The sequence below is a fragment of the Mesocricetus auratus genome, unplaced genomic scaffold, assembly GCF_017639785.1.
Source record: "Mesocricetus auratus isolate SY011 unplaced genomic scaffold, BCM_Maur_2.0 Super-Scaffold_100013, whole genome shotgun sequence".
In the NCBI taxonomy this organism is placed as follows: Eukaryota; Metazoa; Chordata; class Mammalia; order Rodentia; family Cricetidae; genus Mesocricetus; species Mesocricetus auratus.
This window is the reverse complement of record NW_024429196.1, coordinates 14,485,409-14,508,060: the sequence shown is the minus strand read 5'-3', so window position 1 is coordinate 14,508,060 and position 22,652 is coordinate 14,485,409. Positions and strand designations below refer to the sequence as shown.

Sequence of the window (22,652 nt, the reverse complement as noted above, 5' to 3'; positions counted from 1 at the left end):
CTATTACTTTGTTACTCGAGTCTAGGGCAGCTGAGTACATTTGATGGCTGGGACCTAGCTTGAATCCTGGCCATCATTTTGTCAGCCACCCATGAATGAATCTAGGCTTCTACCTGGAGGAGGAAGGACTTGTAGTGGGATGTTTTAAAAGATACTGGAGGGTGGGGGAGATAATTCAGTAGGTAAAGCACTTCTAGCAATGGAGAATGGATTTTAGATGTTCAGGACCTGCATAATGCTGGGTGAAAGTGGCAGCTTGTTGATCATCACATTGCTCTGCAAAGGAGATAAGATCTCACTAGCTGGACTAGTTGAATTTGAGAGTTCTGGTTTCAATTGCAAGGCTCTACCTCAGTGAATAAGGTGGAGAATGATTGAGGGAGAGCCCTGACATCAACCAAGGGTGTTCACACACACACACACACACACACACACACACACACACAGTACACATATACAGGCATCCATCCACACAAGCATACACCCAAATACAGGCACTCCAGCACCCCCACCCTCCACGACCACCACCACTCACACATAAGAAACCAAAGAGTCCAGACAGTGACAAACATGAAAAATGTCATTTGCAGTCAGTGGCTCTTGAAACTACATGTACTGAAGTCATTTAATCTTTTGGCACATTTTCTTTCGGTCTCAAATTCTCTGTTCCCTACAGGTGTTTTTCTGTTGTTTTCCCCAAGATGCTTGCCCATCACAGGAGCTCTCTTATCATCTATTTTTTTCTTTTAAGGGACGGCCCTATAGACAGAGGGGAACTATCTTGGAGCCTTCAGTGCTTTTCTTCTCATGGCTGCCCCCTGGCTGAGCTCAGCCCAGGGGTCCTCTCTTATTCCATACTGAAGTGGTCCAAGAAATTAGATATGGGCAATAGATAGATGTTGCACAAGCCCATTTTTACTGTAAGCTCTTACAGATTGTTTCTGTATAGTGTTCTATGGCATAAGAATCATATAATTTTAAAGTTTAAAGAGATAATTAGGTCATCATTTTATAGATGGCATAATTAAGGGCCAGGGAAGTGTAATCATTTTCTCAAAGTTAATTAGTTTTGAGATTGGGAGGAGGATTCCAAGGAACTAATTCTAGCTCACATTACCAAGTTGCAACACTCAGATGCCAAATACCATAGACCATAAATACTCACGGTCATGATAGGAAAATAGGGGAAAACATGAAGTTAGCCTTTTCTCTTCCAAGTCCATTACTGGTAATCATATATTCTGCTTCGTTTGGGGTACCCTCAATTCACACCAGATCTGAAATAATTATTAGGAAGAATGTCTCAATATACTCTAAAATTTTACTCAGGCTGGGAGATAGTTCTGTGGATAAAGCATTTACCATGCACGCTTGAAGAGAGCATTGAGGTTCCCAGAACCACTGCAAAGCCAGGCAGGCATGGCAGCTGCCTGTCGTCCCAGCATCAGGGGAGAGAGAGAGACAGGGGATCCTGGCACAGGTTGATTATTTAGAGTAGGTGGAATTGACAAGCATCTGGTTCACTTCGATACCTTGCTTCAATAACTAAAGTGGAAAGTGATTGAGGAAGATACCCAGTGTCAACTTGAGAACTCCATATGCACATATGTACACACATGAGCATTCACACACATGAAAACATGCATGTACACATGCATGCATATTGTGCACATACCAAAAAAAGGAGAAAGAAAACCCAACGAATGTATTTAGCTCATTTAGCAAAATTTATTTAAAATTTAAAAGTTGCTGAGGTGGGGGATGTTGTAGAGCAGTGGTAGAGCATGTACTCATCGTGTGCAGGGCCTGGGGTTCAATCCCCAGCCTCCCATACATGCATAAAAAGAATGAACTATTTCACTGTTCTCCAATGATAGATAGAAATGCATTGACTAATGCTGGAAAACGGTGATTAATCAGAGAAAGACTTGGGCTCAATGTAGTAGTTTCCAAATTTCAAGTCACAATCAATGGTGCCTATGAATCTGAAGATATGACCAACATTTAGAAGAAGTCAAACAAAAGACAGAGCTAATCTTGTGTCCAGAAGGGGGTATTACTATATTAAATGACTCAAGTGTGTGTGTGTGTGAATGTGTGTGTGTGGGGTGTGGGCTTTGGGTCACAGTGAACGAAAGTGGGAACAACCATCGTCATATATATATCCCTGTCAGCTAAGGTTAGGGATATTAATAGGAGAAAGGAAAGGAGGGGGTTCTCAAAAGTCAAAACATACTACCTTATGGTAAGGTACGAATGAGTTGGCTGTCTCAATATAGCAGTTAAAATGGATGAACTCTGAAACGTTGTGAAGAACTAGTAATAAAGCTACCATTGTCAGGCAGTGTTAGAGGATGCAATATCATTTCTAAGTGTGTCTGTTAGGTCTTTTCATTCTCAAGCACTATTAAGTGAGTAAGGCAAGACAGACAAAGTGAGAGGCTCTAGGCATTGTTTGGCACAAACACTGTGCCTTTATGTAAGAATGTTACAGTTTTTCTAAAAGATTCAGGAATAGCTGGCTTATTAAAATGCTATTTGAGATATTGTAGAAGTAGAGTTGAGTATAAAATGATGTTTAGACGTGTAAGTTAAAAATAGATGACAAAAAATCATATAGAGTATGTTCTCATCATTGCCAAAAGGTGTGTATAACGTGTGTGTGTGTGTGTGTGTGTGTGTGTGTGTGTGTGTGTGTGTGTGTGTGTGTGTGTGTATGCACGGCACAGTTTCTCAACCTTGGTATTTCTTATGGTTTGAAAATGAAATATCTGCCGCAGGCCCATGTGTTCGAACACTTGGTCCCTTAGCAGGTGGTTCGGTTTTGGCAGATTGCGTCACCCAACCTGGAGTTCCTATGACCCCAATTGGGGTCTGATTAATTTGTGAGAATGTCTGACAGCACTCAGAGCATCACTTCTGTAAGGTCTCCCCGTTTGTTTACATGATAGAAATGGGTAGTTACATGATGAGATGAAGAGGGAGAGGATGGGGGCATGTATTTCAATGCCTCCCGTAGGAACCTCCATTTTCCATCACAATTATCCAGTGGCAGCCCAGGTGCTCAGCAAAGTTTCTTAAAATTATTATTCATCGTTCGAGGCCAGGCTGGGCCGACAGCCTCCAAAACAATACAGAGAAACCCTGTCTCGTAAAACCAAAAAAAAGTTCATATTTCTTATTCCATATCCAGAGAAATCAAGATATATAATTTCAATGACCAGGTATGAGTCTTTTGTCTTGCTTTTATTGATTCATTCAACAGATACCTATTTATTAATGCTTGATTTGTAAGTTTACAAATGGTAAAGGAAAGGCGTTCTGACACTTTTTCATCATATACTATTTATCTCGTACCTCATAAAATTGGAAAAAAATTAAAATGTAATTATACATATTTTGTGAGGTCTGATTTCTGAAAGACAAGATTGTCATATTGACAAGCCTCCTCATGATGATCTGAAATGTTTATAAAAAATAAACATGGGAATCCTCACATAAAGTTCAGACTTGTGTACCAAAATGCTCTCTGACCCAGAGCCTAATGAAGAAGTTCAGATATTTAAATGTCATTAAGATACACTATTTACAGGTGGAGGGAGAGTAGGTAGGCGATGGATACACATATAAATTCTCAAAGAATGAATTTTTAAAAAGAACAAAATGATATTATGCATACACAGAGAGAACATATTACTACACACCACTACTTTGGACACTTTTTGCAGTTGCTAAAAGAATAATAGTTGTGTCTTATGACATGAAAAGTATCCAGAACAGTGTGATCCTATGATGAAAAACAGAAAAATTCTATGGGCACAATGTGTATTGTATGTATGCATGTATGTATATATATATGATATTCATATATACATGAAATACACAGTAGCTACCACTGGAGTGGGAGATGATATATATATATATATATGATATTCATATATACATGAAATACACAGTAGCTACCACTGGAGTGGGAGATGAAGGAGATCAGAGGTCGAGAGGATGCTATGAAATGGAGGTTCACTTTTCCAGGAATCAAGTCTGGAAGCCAGAGCTTCATGCATACTGAGCATGGACTCTACCACCAAACTACAACTCCCTTCACTTTAAAGTCATTTTACATATTTGCATTGCTTTCAATTCCTGTTTTCAAAAATTAAAAGCAATTTTGAAATAACTGAACACCAGTTCTCTTCCTCCCTTTTTCTTGATGCTTAGGAGAATGGCTATATTATAGATAGGCATTTTCAGCATTGACCTCCAGGCCATTGAGGGTGTGTTTCTCAGTCTGTCTTTCTATCCTTACAGAAGGCGCCTGGAGCAGGGCTATTATCTTTGCTCCTCTTGGAGAGCTCCCTTAAAGTCTTTAGGAGGAATGAAAAATAAATTCCACTCATTTATAGTTAATTTGAGCCTGGTAAGGATTATAAAGAATGGATAGGTTTTGTAATGTTGTCATACAGACAACTGAACTATTTTAGAATCACTCTTGGCAACTGTTAATCATGTTTATTAGATTTTTATTCAACTTGTGTGTGTGCACACATGCACTCAAGCATGCATGCAAGCCTGCTCATGCTCTCACTCACATATTGTTTCCTATGTCTTCTGTTAAGCTCTTTATAAACAAGGCAACCAGTGCTTTCTCTTCTAAAACTATCAGGCCTAGTTATTGCAAGAGACCTCATTACCATATTGGTGAAGTTAGTCAGAGGCAGGCAGGAGGGCACAGATCAAAATGCTTCTTAATTCTTCCGTTAAGATAAAAGAACAGAATCCAGGGAACTTGGATGCTGGGTCTCCTCCTCTTCAGGCCGAGTGACTCAAAGCTGGGCATGAAGACAAATATTCAAACGATGTCATTTAAACCTCCCTGTGACTAACAGTCCTGACTTCTCTCAGTTCCCAGTTGAATTCACAAGATGACAAATGCCACCTATGAGCTTTCAAACTTGCTAATCAGTAGATAGAAACTCCAGCTATTTACCAGCAGGATCCAGTCATTTTCCAAGCCCCAGCACACAGTGTCAGTCCTTTCTCTATATTTTTTCTTACAAAATCCCAAACCAATTACAGATAGGTTAAGAGGAATGTCTTAACTAATATTGAGTGGCAACTTGATTGAGAGTCTCCTAATAGATTAGTAAAACACAACTCTGGGTGTGTCTGGGGGTAGGATTGTTTCTTGAGAGAATTAACTTAGGAGGAAAACACTGCTCTGCTTGTGAGTGGCACCATCCTACTGGTTGGTGGATCTTTGGTAGAATTAAAAAAACAAAAGAGGCACTTTAGTACAGTATCATCTCTTGCTTCCTGAATGCCATACTATCAGCTGCTCTCTTCCAGGATAGACTAAGACCTCTGAAATAAGTACTTCAAATCAAATTTTCCTCCTTTACATTGTTTCTTCACATTTAGTCACAGTACTGAAAAAGTCATCAACATGCTATGACTGACCAAGGTTCATGGATATTTTCTTTCAAAACTGTATACTGGGAAACTGTGTGTTTCAGCAGAAAATGACTTTGATTATTCCAAATGTTGGAAAATAACAACAAATGCTTGATGTACTGTATATGACAGTTAGCTTGCTACAATCATTACATTTTGTACATGTATATTGTAGCATTGTGATTGTTGCAATTCCATGACTGAAGATACTACAGTTTGGGGATCAGACGCTCAAGGCAAGCATGGACTATATGGCAGGAACCCCATCTCAAGGGGAAAAAGAAAAGAAAACTCAGGATGAAACAAAATCTGCTAGATTATTTGATTTGTTAGTGCTATTTGACTTACTTTCCTAAAGTCACAAGATCATTAAATAATAAGAGTTTCACTGGGTGATGGTGGTTCATGCCTTTAGTCCCAGCACTCAGGAAGCAGAAGCAGGTTGGTCTCTGTGAGTTTGAGGTCAGCCTGGTCTACAAAGCAAGTTCTAGGGCAGCCAGCGCTACACAGAGAAACAAACAAACAAAAAAATGAAATAAATTTTAAAAATATAGGATTTTCATCTTTAGCACAGAATTAATTATACAAGTGATTTAAAAAAGTTCAGTTTCAGAAGAACCCAAAGGTTAAGATGTTGAGTAGATTTCTCTTTTTCTGGAACTCACACTTCTTGCCGGTGTCATATCAGCCATGGTAGATGAGCCAGAGAAAAACTATTAAGGTGTCTGCACATTACGAGGTCTCTTTTTATTGAGTCTGATTGTCAACTCAACAGAATGCTTTCTAAGTGTGAGCAAATGTTTACCAGGAAGCTTGCCTTTGTTGCTTGTGTTCTGTTTCAATTTGACAGCATTCAGGAGACACAGAAAGCTTGCTGTGTCCTGACTTCTTTGTACCTTTTGTTTTCAGTTGGGTCTTCCTTGGACCCTAAAGGAGACCACAGATTCTGTTCAAGGCAGCTCTGAGTCACCGAGGAGAAGCCATGAGCCAAGGTCACTCTGCAGAGTTGAGGAAAAGTCTAGACCAGGAGTCATCATTAATATTATTACATGCCAGGCACCATGTCCAAATTGGGTCCTTTTGTGATCATGTGACAGATGAGTGGGTGGAGACGGCAGGTAGCAGAGCACTGGCATGGTGGTGATGCCAGGAGCTAGTGCAGAGCACTGGCAGTGTTTGCATAAGCACAATGGCTCAACGCTGGAAGTCCAGGTCTCCCCAGATGATCTGTTTGCTGATGGTGCAAACAATGGGTCATGGGTATTTTCAGATGTTTTTCGTAAATTAACATTTATGATAGTAAGAAAGAAACCCACAAGTCTTTCCCCTGTAACTTATGATATATCACAATTTTGGTTTGATTCATTCTGTATCTATTTAAAGGTGTTTTGTGAACCACTTCCAGATGTTTTGTGAAGTGATCCTCCCTTCTAAAAATGAAGAATTTTGTTTTTGAGACAGAATATTTTAAAAAAGAATACTAGCTGGACAGTGGTGGTGCACACCTTTAATTCCAGCACTCCAGAGGCAGAAGCAGAGGCAGGCAGATCTCTGTGAGTTCAAGGCCAGCCTGGTCTTCAAAGAGAGTTCCAGGACAGCCTCCAAACCTACAGAGACATCTTGTCTCAAAAAGCAAGCAAACAGAAAAGAATACTAAAAATGTATAAGGAAAAGTAAAATTATAAATTCAAATAGGCTTTCAATATCACAGCCCCTTAAACATTTATTCAACAATTATAGTATTATTTTGTGAAGGTGGAGGGGGGCATGAGATAGGGCTTTGCTTTGTATCCCAGGTTGGCCTCAAACACACATCAATTCTCCTGCCTCTACCTTCAAGTGCTAGAATTACAGGCATGTGTTACTATGTCCTGATGCTTTTATTGTTTTAACCATTGCATGTCAAGCAGACACACAGAATACCTTGAATCTACCAGAAAATCTCATAAAAGTGTCTACACATTAAGGTCTGAGGGTTGTGCTGAGATAGTTATAGAGGAGACACACCCCTACCTCCAAAGCACTGGGCACAATATTGGCTTGTAATACACAATTCCTGCACCATAAAGTATATCCTTTTAAAGTCTGTAATACAATGGTTTCTAAAATTATTTTTAGATATATTTTATGTGTATGAGTGTTTTGCCTGCATATGAAGGTCAAAAGAGAGCATTAGATGCCATGGAACTGCAGTTAAACACAGCTGTGTATCACAGTGCGGTACTGGGACCTGAACCTGAGTGTCCTCAAGAGCGACAAGTGCTCCTAACCACCGGGCCATCTCTCCTCCCTCACAGAGTGTGTTAGATAACACCAAAAGATACTACTAATTAGCCTGAATCAGGTTCTTTTTCTTTTTCTTTCTATTCAAATTAGAAATACTCTTATTTTACATAAGATTCCCCCTCCCTTCCATCCTCCCATGCCCCTCACCACCCCACATCCCACCCCCATCCATTCTCCAGGGAGGGTGAGGCCTTCCATGGGGAATCATCAAAGTCTGTCACATCATTTGGGGCAGGACCTAGGCCCTCCCCTGTGTATCTAGGCTGACAGCATGGGAAATGGGCTCCCAAAGTCTACTCTTGCACTAGAGATAAATACTGGTTCCACTGACAGAGGCCCCACAGATTGCCCAGGCCTCCTAACTGCCTTCCACCCTTCCACGATCAGGGGGTCTGGTTTAGTCCTATGCTGGTTCCCCAGTTGTCAGATTGGGGTCCATGACCTGCATTACTTTCTTACCTAGTCCTGACCACCATTTCCATCCTTCCTTCTTCCTTCCTTTCTTCTTTCTTTCCTTCTTTCCCCATCTTCCTTTCTTTCTTCCTTCCTTTCTTTCTTTCTTTCTTTCTTTCTTTCTTTCTTTCTTTCTTTCTTTCTTTCTTTCTTTCTTGAGCTAGGGATCAAACATGGAATGCTGATTTTCCTTTAAGTGATGCCTTTTATATAAGTGATAGTATGCAATAAGTAGCATTTTGCATAAAATTTATTTCACATAATGCGGGATGGTTAATCTCACTGCCAGCTTGACTGCATTCAAAGTCCCAGGGAGACAGAGCTCTGGTTATGTGTTTGAGGGTGTTTCCAGAGAGGCCTAACTGAAGAAAGGAAGAAATGTCAGTGGTGGGACAGGGACGCTGTCACCCCAACAGCATTCCCCTAGTTTGTTGGGACTGTGACTGAGGACAAACCAGGATTTGTGTGTGTGATGTAGAAGAGTTTCAGGATTAGGCAGTGTATGAAGCAGGGCTGGACTGTGAACTGAATAAACTGTTTGGGCAGAAGGGTTGAGAGACAGAGAGGTGCTCAGGCCCGCCATGCTGAGAGAGGAGATGCAGGGGACCAGCACCTCCAGAAATGTGGTTGCCTTAGCCATGGTCATACATGTACTACCATTTTGATGACTCTCGAGTCACACCCCAAAATGAAGCTAAGAAACTTATTTCTTCTCTCTTTTCACAAATGAGGTGGCTCTAGTGATGCCTTGGATGGAAATATAATCTGATAAAACAGGAAGTCACTAGGTCTGCACAAGGGGCTTAGTATGTATCTTTTCCCTGTAGACAGAGTCTCTCTGATGAAATTCCTAGAAGACTTCATGATAAAGATTAAAAGGAAAAAAGGCTGTAAACACTCGGTAATGCTGGAATTCTTGCTCTTTTCTGATGACAAGCTTCAATTGGATCTGGGGACCAGGGGATTCCTTTCCCTTTTCCTCTCCCCATAAAATTTTCCTTCCTATCTTGGCCTACAATAAATATGACTGGGGCCATCTAATAAGTTGGGGTCCTAGACCAAACAAGGTGAGCACTGAACATGAGGACTTGGTGGTTCCACCTTGCAGATTCAATGTGACCAGCCTCCTTATATTTCCCTGCCTTCTCCACCATGATGGACTGGACTGTATGCTTTCAATTCCAAAGCCAAAGCCAACTCTTCCTTCCTGAATAAGAAATGAGAAAAGTAATGAACATGGTATGGTTTCAAGGTTCATTATGTTTTCAAGGTTATTTCATGGAGCATGTGTTAATATCTTGTTCCAGTTATGACTGACTTAATATCCCATCATGTGCATATGTCACGCTTTGTTTGTCTGCTCTTTGATGGATGGACAGCTTGGTTGTTTTTATTTTATGGTTATTATGAATAATGTTACTGTGAACATGGATAGACAAATTGTAATATGGATACATATGTTTTCATTTCTCTGGGAACAGAATGTCTGGATTGTATGGGCAACTCTCTGAGTAATTGCTGTGGTGTGAGTATGTTCCCCTGGTCTTCATGTGCTGGGAGATTGGACCTCAGAGTGATTACATCCAGAGGGGTGGGGCTGATTGAGAATTACTGGTGGCCTATCACTGCCACCCTCATCATCTTAACCTGGCTTCCTCTTTTGCCACAGGATGACTTCCTCCCGTATGCACAGCTGCCATTATGATGTCATCTGTCATAGGAAAAGCCTTCGTCATAGCTGTACAGATGCTGATGCTATGCCCTTGGCCCTCTATAACTGTGACTCAAATGAACTGTTCTTTTTCTTGTGTGGTGATGTGTGTGTAGTAAACTGTATTGATGGTATTCAAGAGAGTAGGACTTCCTAAGCACCCCCTCTTCTTCTGGGGGGTCTGGGATGGAACTGTAAGAAGAGATGCTCAGTGCTGGGGGCTGAGTTGTGACCGCAGCAGCTGAGGACCTTCCTCTTATCCTCTGTTCTTTCTGGGGTGGTGGTTCAGGGCTTCTTATTCCTTGGAGGCCCGGTAGACCATGAGCCCTATTCATAGTCACACCAGGAAATGAGCTTTATAAATTTGTCACTGACAGCAATGCCAAAAATGGAGGAATGGGCGTCACTATTAAAGTTGTAGGAGACAATTTGATTCTCATACACCACCTTTTAATGCCATCCTACATGGTTGCTTTTTCCAGGTGGCAGGATAGATCCACGGCAGACACAATGTGGGTAGGAACATGGGAAAGTCATGCTAGTGAGCTTCTCATTCAGTTATGGGGTGGCCTTGGCAGTACCAGTGGATGCAGGGGTAGTGCTCTGGGAAGCCCCATGGCCATCATATCACAGTAGGACTGTCAAACTACTTTTCAAAATATATACAAAATTTTCTCTCAAAAGCAACGACCTATATGGATTCTAGGATATTTTAGTTCTACACTTCTTATGTTCCTGTACAATGCTGGACTCCAGAGCTTAAGGTCTTGACTATTACAAGCAGGCACTATATTTCGAGCACCCTCCCTGCAACCATCCATATAGCTGTAGGTGCTTACTGTATCTCTCTCCTTCCACCCCTCTCTAAATCAGATTAGCTTCTGATTCAAGATCTCTACCTCCCAAGAACTGGATTTATCTGCCTGCACTACACACCCTGCCTAGCTTGGTTTTTGTAACCATCTTGATGGATGTGAAGTATGTCTTATTGGGGCTTGGATTTGCATTTCTGACCACCAGTAATACTGAGCCTCTTGAGTGTTTGTTGACTGTGTATTTATCTCCTTTGGGAAAATATGTTGCAATGACTTTCTAAAGACAGGGTTTCAAACATTTACTGTTGTCTTATATAACTTCTATATACAGTATATTCTGGATACAAGTTCATTATCAGATACGTGACTTTTATGTAAATGCAGTCTCCTGCTTTTTGTGATTTCTCTATGACATGTCCTGAATCACAGTGCTTCAAAATTTGATAAGTCCAAAATACCTATAGTTTCCTCTTGCTGTTAATGCTTTTAGTGTCAAACGTATGAAGCTATTATTTAACTCACAGCCATGAGGAATTATGCCAAACATTCTAAGGGTTTTTTATAGTCTTAGCTCTTGTCTTTGGTGTTATGAGTGTTTCTCTGTACTGACAGCCAGCTCCCAAATCATGACAGAGACTTCGTATTAATAATGAATGTTTGGCCTTAGCTTAGGCCTGCTCTTGACTACTACTTATAACTTATATTAACTCATTTATACTAACCTATGATCTGCCACATAGCTCGGTTACTTCATCTCTGTACTGCTCATCCTGCTTCTTCCATGTCTGACTGGAGTCTTCCATATGTCTAGATTCATCCCTCTGACCTCTCTCTCTGCCAGAAATCCTGCCTATTCTCTCCTGCCTAGCTTTTGGTCACTCAGGTCTTCTGTAAAACAATCACAGCAATACATCTTCACATAGTGTACAAATACCCCACAACACTTAGGGATTTTAATTTTTGTGCATGTTATTTTGTTGTATGTAGATATCCAATTCTTTCTCTATTGTATTGTCCTGACATACTGTTAAAAGTCAGTTGAAGGGCTGAAGAGATAGCTAAGTGGTTAGGACTCCAGTTTGGTTCCCAGTATCAACTTTAACTCCAGCCTTAGGGGATCTGATCCCCTTCTTCTGGCCTTCACAGGCATCAACACACATGGCATGTGCATACACATAAAGTACCATAAATGTTTACATCAAAAGTCAGTTCACCTTAAATGTATGAACTTTTTTAAACTATGAATTATATTTTATTGACCTATGTTTGTCTTCAAGGAAGTAGCATGAGGATCTTTCATGACTGTAGGCTTGAGTAAGTTTTGGAATTTAGAAGTTTGGGTCCACCATCTCTTTCCTTAATAGGTTTATAAGGAAATAACTGATAAACGAGGAAACAGATGAATGAGTACAGTGTTTTTGAAGTCTCATTTTATTGGGGAAGGTGAGAACTACTGAGCTGGTAGTTCTTACAGTATGTGTTGTAGGACAAATGTGTTGGGATTGCATTTATAAATATAGCTCTGGAAAGCACAAAGACTCCGTTTCTGAGTCCCCTTGCTCCTTGATGAATACCTTATCCAATGTGTGTGCAAACAAGCACACTAAGTCTCTGGTTGGTAACTGCTAACGTTTCCTGCTTTTTTAAAAGTATATTAACAACAAGCACACTAAGTCTCTGGTTGGTAACTGCTAACGTTTCCTGCTTTTTTAAAAGTATATTAACAACAAGCACACTAAGTTTCTGGTTGGTAACTGCTAACGTTTCCTGCTTTTTTAAAAGTATATTAACAACAAGCACACTAAGTCTCTGGTTGGTAACTGCTAACGTTTCCTGCTTTTTTAAAAGTATATTAACAACAAGTTAGAATCTTGTTTTTTGAAACTTCTGCTACTTTTCTGCATGTAATATTCTAGGCAGATGGTTTTCCAGAATGGAATCATTAACTCTCTCACCCACAGGGAGGCTTTTCTGATGCTCTATGTATACTACTGATCTTCACAATGAGTGTACAGTTTTGCACAGTCTACCATGCTCATGTGATGTGAGCCACCGGAGAAAGCAGTGCCCTGTGTCAAAGCTGAGGCCGGCAAGTCTTTTACACTGGATATAGCTCTGCCGTACTTGGCACACTTTGTTCTGCTAACTTGTGCTTACCTCAACTTGCTGCCATGGATTACCTGAAGATTTCAATTTTCATATTTTCCTTATCTCCCTCAGGCTCTTGCTGACTAGCCCTGCTAGCTACATACTGGCACTTGGTAAATATTATTTGAAGATTATCCTATTGTCAATAGCATTTTCTTGTTTCACTACTCCAGTTACTTACTGGAAGGCTATAGTTTAGAGAAAGATGCTTAAAGGCAGAACAATGGAGTCCCAATATGTTAGGGGCAAAATCTAGCCTTCCTTATAGTGGCAGTCATTTACTTTCTCCTCAATGAGTTTACCTAGCAGGTTGGAACATTTGAGCATTTGACAGTCCCCAAGATCTAGCAAGTCCTTGGAAGCCCTGGCTAAAGCCAAGAGTCCTAGACAGCAATTCTGACTTCTTCACTGTCTGAGAAATTTTGAGAATTCATTTTCCATTTAGTTCCTTCATTCAGTAAATATCACCTCCATTGTGTAAGTAGCAAGGTGCTAGAGCAAGACTGTTGTGGGATATTCTTTAACGCCTTGTGAAGACCTGTCACTATGATTGGTTTAATAAAGAGATGGAGGGCCAACAGCTAGGCAGGAAGAGTTAGGTGGGACTTCTAGGGGCAGAGAGGACTCTGAGAGGAAGAAAGGTGAGTTGCTAGCCAGGCAGAGGAAGCAGGACATGCAAGAAAGAGAAAAGCTATGAGCCACGTGACTGCACGCAGACTAATAGAAAGGGGTTAATTTAAATTATAAGAACTAGTTAGAAATAAATCTAAGCCAAGGCTGGGTTTTTCATAATTAATAAGTCTCTGTGTCATGATTTGGGAGTTAGTGGTCCAAGAAAGCCTGTAATACAGAAGGTCAGTTCAGTGAGTGTTTGGAATCTAGATAGGCATTAGCAAGTTGGAAGGCCATTGGGGATTAACCCTCCCTCATGGAGTTTAGAACTCATCTTCCCCACACCTAGAAAGCCTTTAGCCAGGGCTTCCAAGGAATTGCTACATGTGTCTTTTATGATTTAAATTACCATGTAAAAGGTAGAAGTTTTGTTCAGGATCATTGAGACAAAAATACTTTCTCCTGGTGATGGGGGCTGGAGAGATGGCTCAGAGGTTAAGAGCACTGACTGCTCTTCCAGAGGTCTTGAGTTCAATTCCCAGCAACCACATGGTGGCTCACAACCATCTACAATTCAATCTGGTGTATATGTAATAAATAAATAAATCTTAAAAAAAGAATAGAATGTGATAGTTCTGTTTCTAGCCCAGGGTGGGGGTACAACAGACTACTCTATAATATAAAAGGGAAGGGGGAGGAATTATGATTCCCCTAATAATATACTTTTCCTTCCCTCACCCACATTGCAGCCACTGTCAGTCTCTTGCTAAGAGCATGTGGCCCTGGCCCTCCTGCTTTCCTGTGCTCTCTTTCTCTGCACTGTTGGATTGAAGACATGCATCTGTGAACACTCTGGGCCTGCTCTAAAGCCACTGCTCTCAGAATTGCGGTCACAGCGTGTGTTCCAAATTAGGTTAGGCTTTCTGCAATAAAGCAACTGAACGTGCCAAGTGGATAATGGAAAGTAGAAAAAGGAGCATTTGACAGTGAGGCCACACTGGAAAGAGGGACAATTCTACAAATTCTGCCTTGGAGTTGACTCTCCTGACATGAGGGGTAAGGCTTATTACAAAATAAGGGCCATGCCTAATTAAACACTAACAAGCCCGCCACTCTCTCTGCTCCAAATCTCTCCTGCAATGTCATCTCCAGACAATAAATTTCTTCTCTGGCAGCCTCCAGGGCTTCAGACATTTCTTCTCCTAGTGGTAGGTCCTTGGGGGAAATTCTAATGTGTGTGTGTCCGTTTTTTCCAGGGTTAATAGCCAAAGAGGGAGCACAAATGTATGTTTAGAACATTCCTGCTGTGATAGGCGGATTACACCATCTCTTACCGGTGCAACAGCTGGCCAAACTCCACTGCTGAACCTGTTGGCCTGCCTTTCCAGTCCTTACTTAAAAGGGCATGGCTTTTTCTTTTTCCACTCCTCCCTTCTCTGGCCACCTGCCATGATTAGCTGTTTGTCTGCCCTCTCAAACATTAATAAAATTGTCCCCAAGCTTCCTTCGGAGTCTTTTAAAATTCTTCAAGGAGACTCAGAATCCCCAAGGAAAGGCCCAAAATAATAAACGGAATTTGCATTCCAGTGGAATGGTGGCATGTAGCATATAAGCCACAGGCTGTTTCTCCACAGCAAGAAATAGTCTGAATGTCTAGAAACTAAATTTAACAGTGGATTGAAACTCAGAACAAAGCAAAAGCTGCTGTTACCGAGAGTAGGTGCCAGTTTGATGTCTATTCTGGCTTTCCTTTACAAAGGAAGCGCGGCTGTTTTTCAGTTTTCTGTGTTGTCCTACAATACAGGTTGTGGGCCTCCCTCTTGCTTCGAAGTTTAGCAGGTGCATCCACTTTCAAAAGGCCTTGAGTGGCATGTCATTTGGTATTCTGAGGAAAGCTGTTCTAAAGACTTCCTTTCGCCCATGCATTTCCCAGGTGGCATGAGTTAGGGGCACAGGAACATCGATTATTGCTTAGTCTGGGAGCATTACCCCGGGGAAGACCGGACCTAAACACATGAACGAATGCCATAGGCCCTGCAAGTTTCAAAGCAGAGTGCTCAGTCCCTAGTCCAGAAGCTTTTTAGAAACACGTTTTTCCGAACTACGCGTTTGCCTCAGCTATGCGTGCGCCGCCAAAGCACCACATAACACGACAGCCGCACAACCCACAAACCAGCCTGAGAGGTACAAGGAAGCCGGTTACAGCAATCAGGTTGCAGCCCTCTCACTACGCATGCCCGAAGCCCAGCCCCCGCCTCGGCCACGCCCACGAGGCCACCACCTAGGGGCGGGGCGGCCCCGCTTGAATGGGGCGCGCATTCCAGCGGGACCACGTGACGCGGCCGCGCGGCCTGAGGTAAACAAGCGCGGCCCCGCCTCCCACCATCGGCGCGCTGCACTCCTGCTCTCGGCCGGGCGGCGCTCGGCTGCGCGGGCCGCTTCTCCAGCCGTCCCCGGCGGCCGGCGCGGGGCACAGCTGCGGCCGCGTCCTGCGCCCGAGTCCCGGGCCGAGCGCCCGCCCTCCGGTGCCCTCTGGCCGCCCGCGCGCTGTGGCGCAGCAGGAATTGGGTCGCGGCCCGGGCGCTATTCGTGGCTCCTGACGCGGCGGCCCGCGGCGCTGAGCTCAGCGCTATTCTCGGGCTCCGGGGCACTGCGCCCGAGGGTGTGTCCCCGACCGGGGGCTCGCAGCTATAAGGAGCCGCGGGCGGCCGCGGCCATGCAGCTCTACAGCAGCGTGTGCACCCACTACCCCGCGGGCACTCCGGGCCCCACGGCCGCCGCGCCGCCTGCCGCCGCCTCCGCCTTCAAGGTCTCGTTGCAGTCAGCCGGCCCCGCGGCCGGCCCGGAGCCGGATACCGGAGAGCGCCCACCCGCCGCGGCCACCGAGCCCCGCGAAGCCGCCACCAACGCCGCCGCCATGCCCGCCTTCTCCGCTTGCTTCGAGCGGTCCGGGACCGCCGCCGCCGCCACCGCCCCGCCCGGCGCGTGCTGCAAGCCGCCGCTGCCGCCGCACTTCACGTCCACAGCGCACATCGCCGTGCGGGCCCTGGGCGCCGAGCGCCTCCTGCTGCCGCCGCCCGCAGCCCCCGCGCCGCCGCGCCGCGGTTCCTCCGCCTGGCTGCTGGAGGAGCTGCTCCGATCCGACGAACCCGCGGCCCCGAACGCCGCCCGCGACGCGCCCGACAGGAACTTCCGACTGAGCGAGCATCGCCAGGCCCTGGCCGCCGCCCAGCACCGGGCCCCTGCCCCGGCCCCCATCAGCCCTGAGTCCGGCCCGTGGGGCGAGGAGCGCCGGGCGGAACGGAGTCCCCGAGGTTGGGACCGGGCGAGCGGTCGCAGCGAAGTCTCTGGAACCGATTCGCATCGACGGCACGACCCCGAGGCCGAGGCTCACCCTGTACCCGCACTCGCACGGAGCAGCGGCGAGCCGGCCCAGAGTGGAGCGGGCGAAGCGGGAGGCGCGCCCCGGGCGGATCCGAGAGATGAGAAGCTAGCCCTGTATCTGGCCGAGGTGGAGAGGCAGGACAAGTACCTGCGGCAGAGGAACAAGTACCGATTCCACATCATCCCCGACGGCAACTGCCTCTATCGAGCTGTCAGTAAGACCGTGTACGGGGACCAGAGCCTGCACCGGGAGCTGCGGGAGCAGACTGTGCACTACATCGCGGACCACCTCGACCACTTCAACCCCCTGATTGAGGGTGACGTAGGGGAGTTTATCATCGCTGCTGCCCAGGACGGGGCGTGGGCCGGGTACCCCGAATTGTTGGCCATGGGGCAGATGCTGAATGTGAATATACACTTAACTACTGGAGGGAGGCTGGAGAGCCCCACCGTGTCTACCATGATCCACTATCTGGGCCCAGAGGATTCTCTAAGGCCTAGTATTTGGCTCAGTTGGCTCAGCAATGGACACTATGATGCTGTTTTTGACCACTCCTATCCTAACCCAGAGTATGACAATTGGTGCAAGCAAACCCAAATGCAGAGAAAACGTGATGAAGAGCTTGCCAAGTCCATGGCCATATCCCTGTCCAAAATGTATATCGAACAAAATGCTTGCTCTTGAAAAGTTTGAGGAGCTGACAAGCCGAGGAAATGGCGTTACATCAGTTGTGTTGGGAGAACCACACGAACTCTAATTGGGGTAATGGCACTTTTCAAACTTCCTAGTAGATTGGCTGTAGGTGTAATGCCTTAATCAGTTCTCGAATGTTTTCTCAGAGCCGCAGGTTGCTGGGCACCTGCATGATGTTTCCTGATAGATTTGGGTGAGCCTACTGCTATTTATAATTTGCTGTATAAAGTGAGCGCTACTTAATTTGCAAGCTGATGTCTCACGGTATGAATTTGTTCATTCCTGGTAGTCTATTTTCTATACAAATGTATTTTTGCACATTTTTAAAGATGGGTGTACTTTGATCTATGACGTGTTCCAATTGCGAGAAATGGCTTTTAAGCTTAATCCAGAGATGTGCTTTCTATGAAGTTTATTTCAGTTTGTGATTTAGAATTTAGTTTACATTGTTGAAATGTTTAACAATTCTTAATTAGTTCAAATGGTATTTTGGCACATTATGTTACCAGATGATTAACCCATTCCATTTTGATGAAACAATCGTGTTTGTTGTTTTGAGGAAAATGTTTTTTTTTTTAGAACTAGTCCACTTTTGAGGACAGTTAACAAAGGGATAGCTTTGGGACATTTTTTTTTCTTTAAAGGACAGTACCAGGCCTTACTTGAATAGAAGTCTGCTATTTGCTGTGGCAGAATGATAAATCTGTACTCTGATGTCTAGAGTAGATTGCTGCTCTTGAATGTTTTCTTTTTATTCATCAACTACTTAGGAAAGACATTTAACATGTATGAACTTTTGTGAGAAATCCAGCCTCCTGCGTTATACAGCTTCTTGGTTTCAAGTAAGATTTTTAAAAATGAGCCTAAGTAGCCAGGCCTGATAGAATGGCCATTAATTTTTAGCAGGAGGTTACTGTCTTAATCTGTCGTTTTAAAGTTCTTCCAAAAGACAAAATAGAATTTACCTTGTATTATGTAAAAATGTAAACTGCTTGGTTTGCTGGGTCAAACAGTGTTTTCAACCCCCCCCAATCTGTATGTTGCCACTTTTAACTACCTTTAGTGTATTTATTAAATAATGAAGTTTGTACTTTTTTATTTTGTAACACTTTGTGATTTTTTTGTACAGTAATGTATTTGTACAATGTAGCAGTTCTCAGCTGATGGAATGAATGAATAAAATGTATACTTTTACATCTTTCTGGGTGAGTGTTTTTTAATAGCCAGGTCTCTGAGAACTTTTCTTAAATGTAACAATTTTTTTTTCACTTGTAAAATGCTCCATAATCCTGGGAGGCTTCCTAAATTCTTACATGAACAGTAAAGTCTATCATTCCAAATAGTAAATCTATTTAAAGGTGGAGCGACTCAAGAAATTGCTGTTATTTCTAATTATAATCCCTATAAATTATAGCTGTACCTATTGGCTAATGAATAGGAAAGTGCAATTCACCAACCCAAGTTTAATTAAATGTCATATATTGTGATCCATTCTTTTGGCTTAGACTTTCCTGTATTAAAGAGTAACCAAAGTAGTGTCCTGAATTTACCTAATCTGTTCAGTATTAGGAATCTACTTAAATGTCTTAACCAGACTTAGTTGTACAATGCATGGTATGCTATAAATATGCCCCTTCAGAAACCATGAGTTGAAACTTAATTCCCACTAGGTGGGGCATTTGGGAAGAGATTAAGTCATGAGGGCTCTGGTCTTTTAAATGAAATATGCCTCATGAAAGGGCTGAAAGATTTGGTTTTAGACCTTTTATGGTCCTCTGTAGTTCATGGATGCCTAGAGGCCACTGTCTTTAAGGGACTGACCTTTACCAGATAAGAAACATGGCATTTTCTTAATACTTCCCAGCCTCTAGAAAAGTGAGGAATTTCTTTCATAGATCACCCAGTTTCAAGTGTTCCGTTATATAACAGCACAAACAAATGAAGAGACTGCACCTATTTGTGTATATCATTTGGATGTTAGGTAAATTGCAGGATAACAAGAGCAAATTTAGATTTGTTACTTTTCAGTGGATTGCTTAGAGACCATAATTGTAGACACCTGAATCTGGTTATCACATTCTTGGAGGGATTACGTTGTTACCAAGGAAAGACAAAATTGTCAGAAATTTAAATGTTAATTGTAGATATCTAGATTTTTAGGTAAAGTTTTGTTCTGTGCCTCCACTGGTTGCATAATTTCGTCAGAAACAAATGCTATTTGATAGGCAGTTACCCTCTGCTTGCTTTATTTTATGAACTTTGGAGATGCTGAGAACTTACCAGAAAACAGAACAGATGTGTTCCTCAGTGTACTCTAACTCTTTTACTAACTTCAGTAGGTTACTTGTGTTTCCAAATCAGGATCCCTGGCCATTGGTTTCCACTGGGAAGTGTGAGGATTTTGACAATTTCTAAGATCAGATGACATGTCAGTAAGATACAGTGTAGTATTTATACACAAAGGCAATTGTCAGCTTCAGCCAAGGCAGTGTTAATTCAAATGCATATGCTTTAATCTTTAGAGGTGAGTGGTTTTTTTTTCCCATGTGAGATGTCAGTAGGAACCTACAGATGCACACAGTATTTTTTTTGTCTGCAGAAAAATGCAACTGATTATGAGAGGTTTGTTTTTATTTATCTGGTTAGAAAAGTTTTCTTACATCCTTCTCATTTGCTCTCTGTAGCTTAGTGCTTGTTTTATTGTTTTTGGAGAAGGAAAGGTAGATTCACTTCTTTGTATTTAATGTTCTCTACTGCTGTGCCAGCTTTAGGTAAGTGAGCGCAGGACACACAGCTGAAAGGCAGCAAACGTAGAGCAGTAAGCATAGGACGTAAAGAAAAGGTAGCAAACGTATATCAGCCGGTGCAGGATGTAACAACTGGAAAGGTAGGTAATGATTTGGTTTATTATTTATTTATTTGCTTTACAAGACAGGATTTCTCTGTGTAGTCCTGGAACTAGCTCTGTAGACCAGTCTGGCTTCAAACTCAGAAATCTGCCTGCTTCTGCCTCACAAATGCTGGGATTAAACGTGTACACACCATCACCTCTCAGCTTTGTTTATCCTTGTTTACCTTTATTTTAGCAAGCAAATAATTAAACATTCATTCCTCCAGTTACTGTTTGCAGAGTAGCCAAGAGCCCACACATTCTATGAAGGAGACAGTTGGTAACATAAGCTATATCAAGTTTCCTTAGAGTTTATTTCCCTCTAAAACATAGGATCCAAAATAAGCCCAACATTCGTTTTCAGGTATATTGGTGAGAAAAACCACACTACTGGGTATTTTGTTGGTGTGGCTTATAGAGTAAATACTGGTACAAACAGGGTGTGATGATACACAGTTGTAAATCCTGCTTGGGAAGTTGAGGCAAGAGGCTCTAGAGCCAAAAGTGGTCTGAACTAAATAGTAAGTTCTAGGCTAGCCTGGGATCTGTAGTGAGACCCTACCTCAAAAGAACCAAAGTAACCAAAAGCCCCACCGTAAAATAATTGTTAATGTGCATTTGGTTTCTGCCTAAAATCCAAGATAGCAGGGAACTTTGGCATTTGGCAAGAGCCTAGTATTTGCCTCTTTTGTTCGTTTTCCACTCAGATGTTTCCTCTGAGATATAATTTACCTGTTTTAAAGTATTTAATGGGATTGAGTGTTAAATCAATGTAGATAACGCCATGTGCCTGGGGTGCTTTCATTACATTTTTTCTCGACTTTGTTCACAGGCTTCACTTGTATTAGTAAAAAGCTTTCCTCTGAAACCACACTTTATAGAGATGAAATGCCCCAGGAGCCATGACCATCAAGATGGGTCTGCTTCGGAGTGTGACAGCCCTATGATGAAAGGTTTTCTTTGTGACTTTTGTGTATGAATAAAAAAACAAAAATCTTGAGCTAAATCTCACTGCTTTAGTGAAATACACATTTTTCTCTTAAATTTATCACGATACTAGGGTAGATAGCAAGAAAGATATCTGGGAAGAAAAAAACATTCTCACGCACAGTTTTCTATGTTGATGCTATGGTTTGGGGACCTTGTAGTAGTACTTTGTGGTCACGCCAGCCCACAAATACTGACATGTACACTTATTATTAATTATGAAAGCTTGGCCTTAGCTTAGGCTTTTGCTCAACTAGCTTTTACAACTTAAATTAACCTGTCTCTATTAATATACATTCTGCCACGTGGCTTGTTTACCTCTGTTCTGTACCGTATGTCCAACTTCTTCAGCGTCTTGCTGGCATCTCTCTGCCTCTCTTCTCCTCAGAGTTCTCTTTTCTCCCCAGAAGTCCCACCTAGTCCTGCCTAGTTATTGGTCATTTAACCCTTCATTAAACCAATCAGAAGGTGCCTTAGTCAGAGACCATCTTTACAGTGTAAACAGATATCCAGAAACAGGACTTCCCTGAGAAAAATGTGTTAGAAACGTGGTCCCCAGGCACATGTGGCATTTTAAGAGGTGGAATCTTTGATAGCTAACTGGGTTAGTGAATTAATGGGATATTAAGGGGCTGGCTTTGTTATAAAAGCAGTTGTCTGGCATCTTGCTCTGCTTTGTAATTGATACCATTAGCTCTCGATAGCAACAAGGCCCTCTTTGGAAACAGTTGCCATGCTGCACCTGCAATCTCCAGGCTTCAGAACGGTGAGATAAACCCTGCTGTGGTGCTCAGTTATAGCAACAGAGTGCTGGCTGAGACAAACATACCTGATCAGTTCAGGAGTGGCTGTGTAGCATGTTCTCATTTAACAGCTGTCAGATGAAGGTGTATCTAAACTAAGTCAAATAGTCACTGAGAAGCCAGAATATATTTATTTCAGTTTTAGTCCCATGTATATAAGTATATTGGGTGTAGGCTTTATTATGTTCACTGTTAACTCCCCAGGTTCCAACCTAATACCTAATGGAGTAATCACTTAAAATCTGCATGAGGGAATAAATTGGAAGGAAATAGGAGCTTTGATAACTATCTAGTGGCTGGGTATAATATTGAAAATGATTTGACTCTAAAAGTACAGAGTATAGTCATTGATTAAAATCATCTAGGCATTTAAAACTGAAATTGTTGGTTATAAAAAGACTATGTGACTTTAAAACCA

General features: G+C 42.6%; 1 protein-coding gene across 1 annotated transcript; it reads left to right on the top strand.

Moving 5' to 3' along the window:
* Nucleotides 1–15,889: 15,889 nt before the first annotated feature.
* Nucleotides 15,890–18,748, top strand: Otud1 (OTU deubiquitinase 1). The gene has a single exon (XM_021234455.2). The coding sequence runs from the start codon at nt 16,193–16,195 to the stop codon at nt 17,543–17,545; it is 1,353 nt and encodes a 450-aa protein (XP_021090114.1). The 5' UTR covers nt 15,890–16,192; the 3' UTR covers nt 17,546–18,748.
* Nucleotides 18,749–22,652: the final 3,904 nt, after the last annotated feature.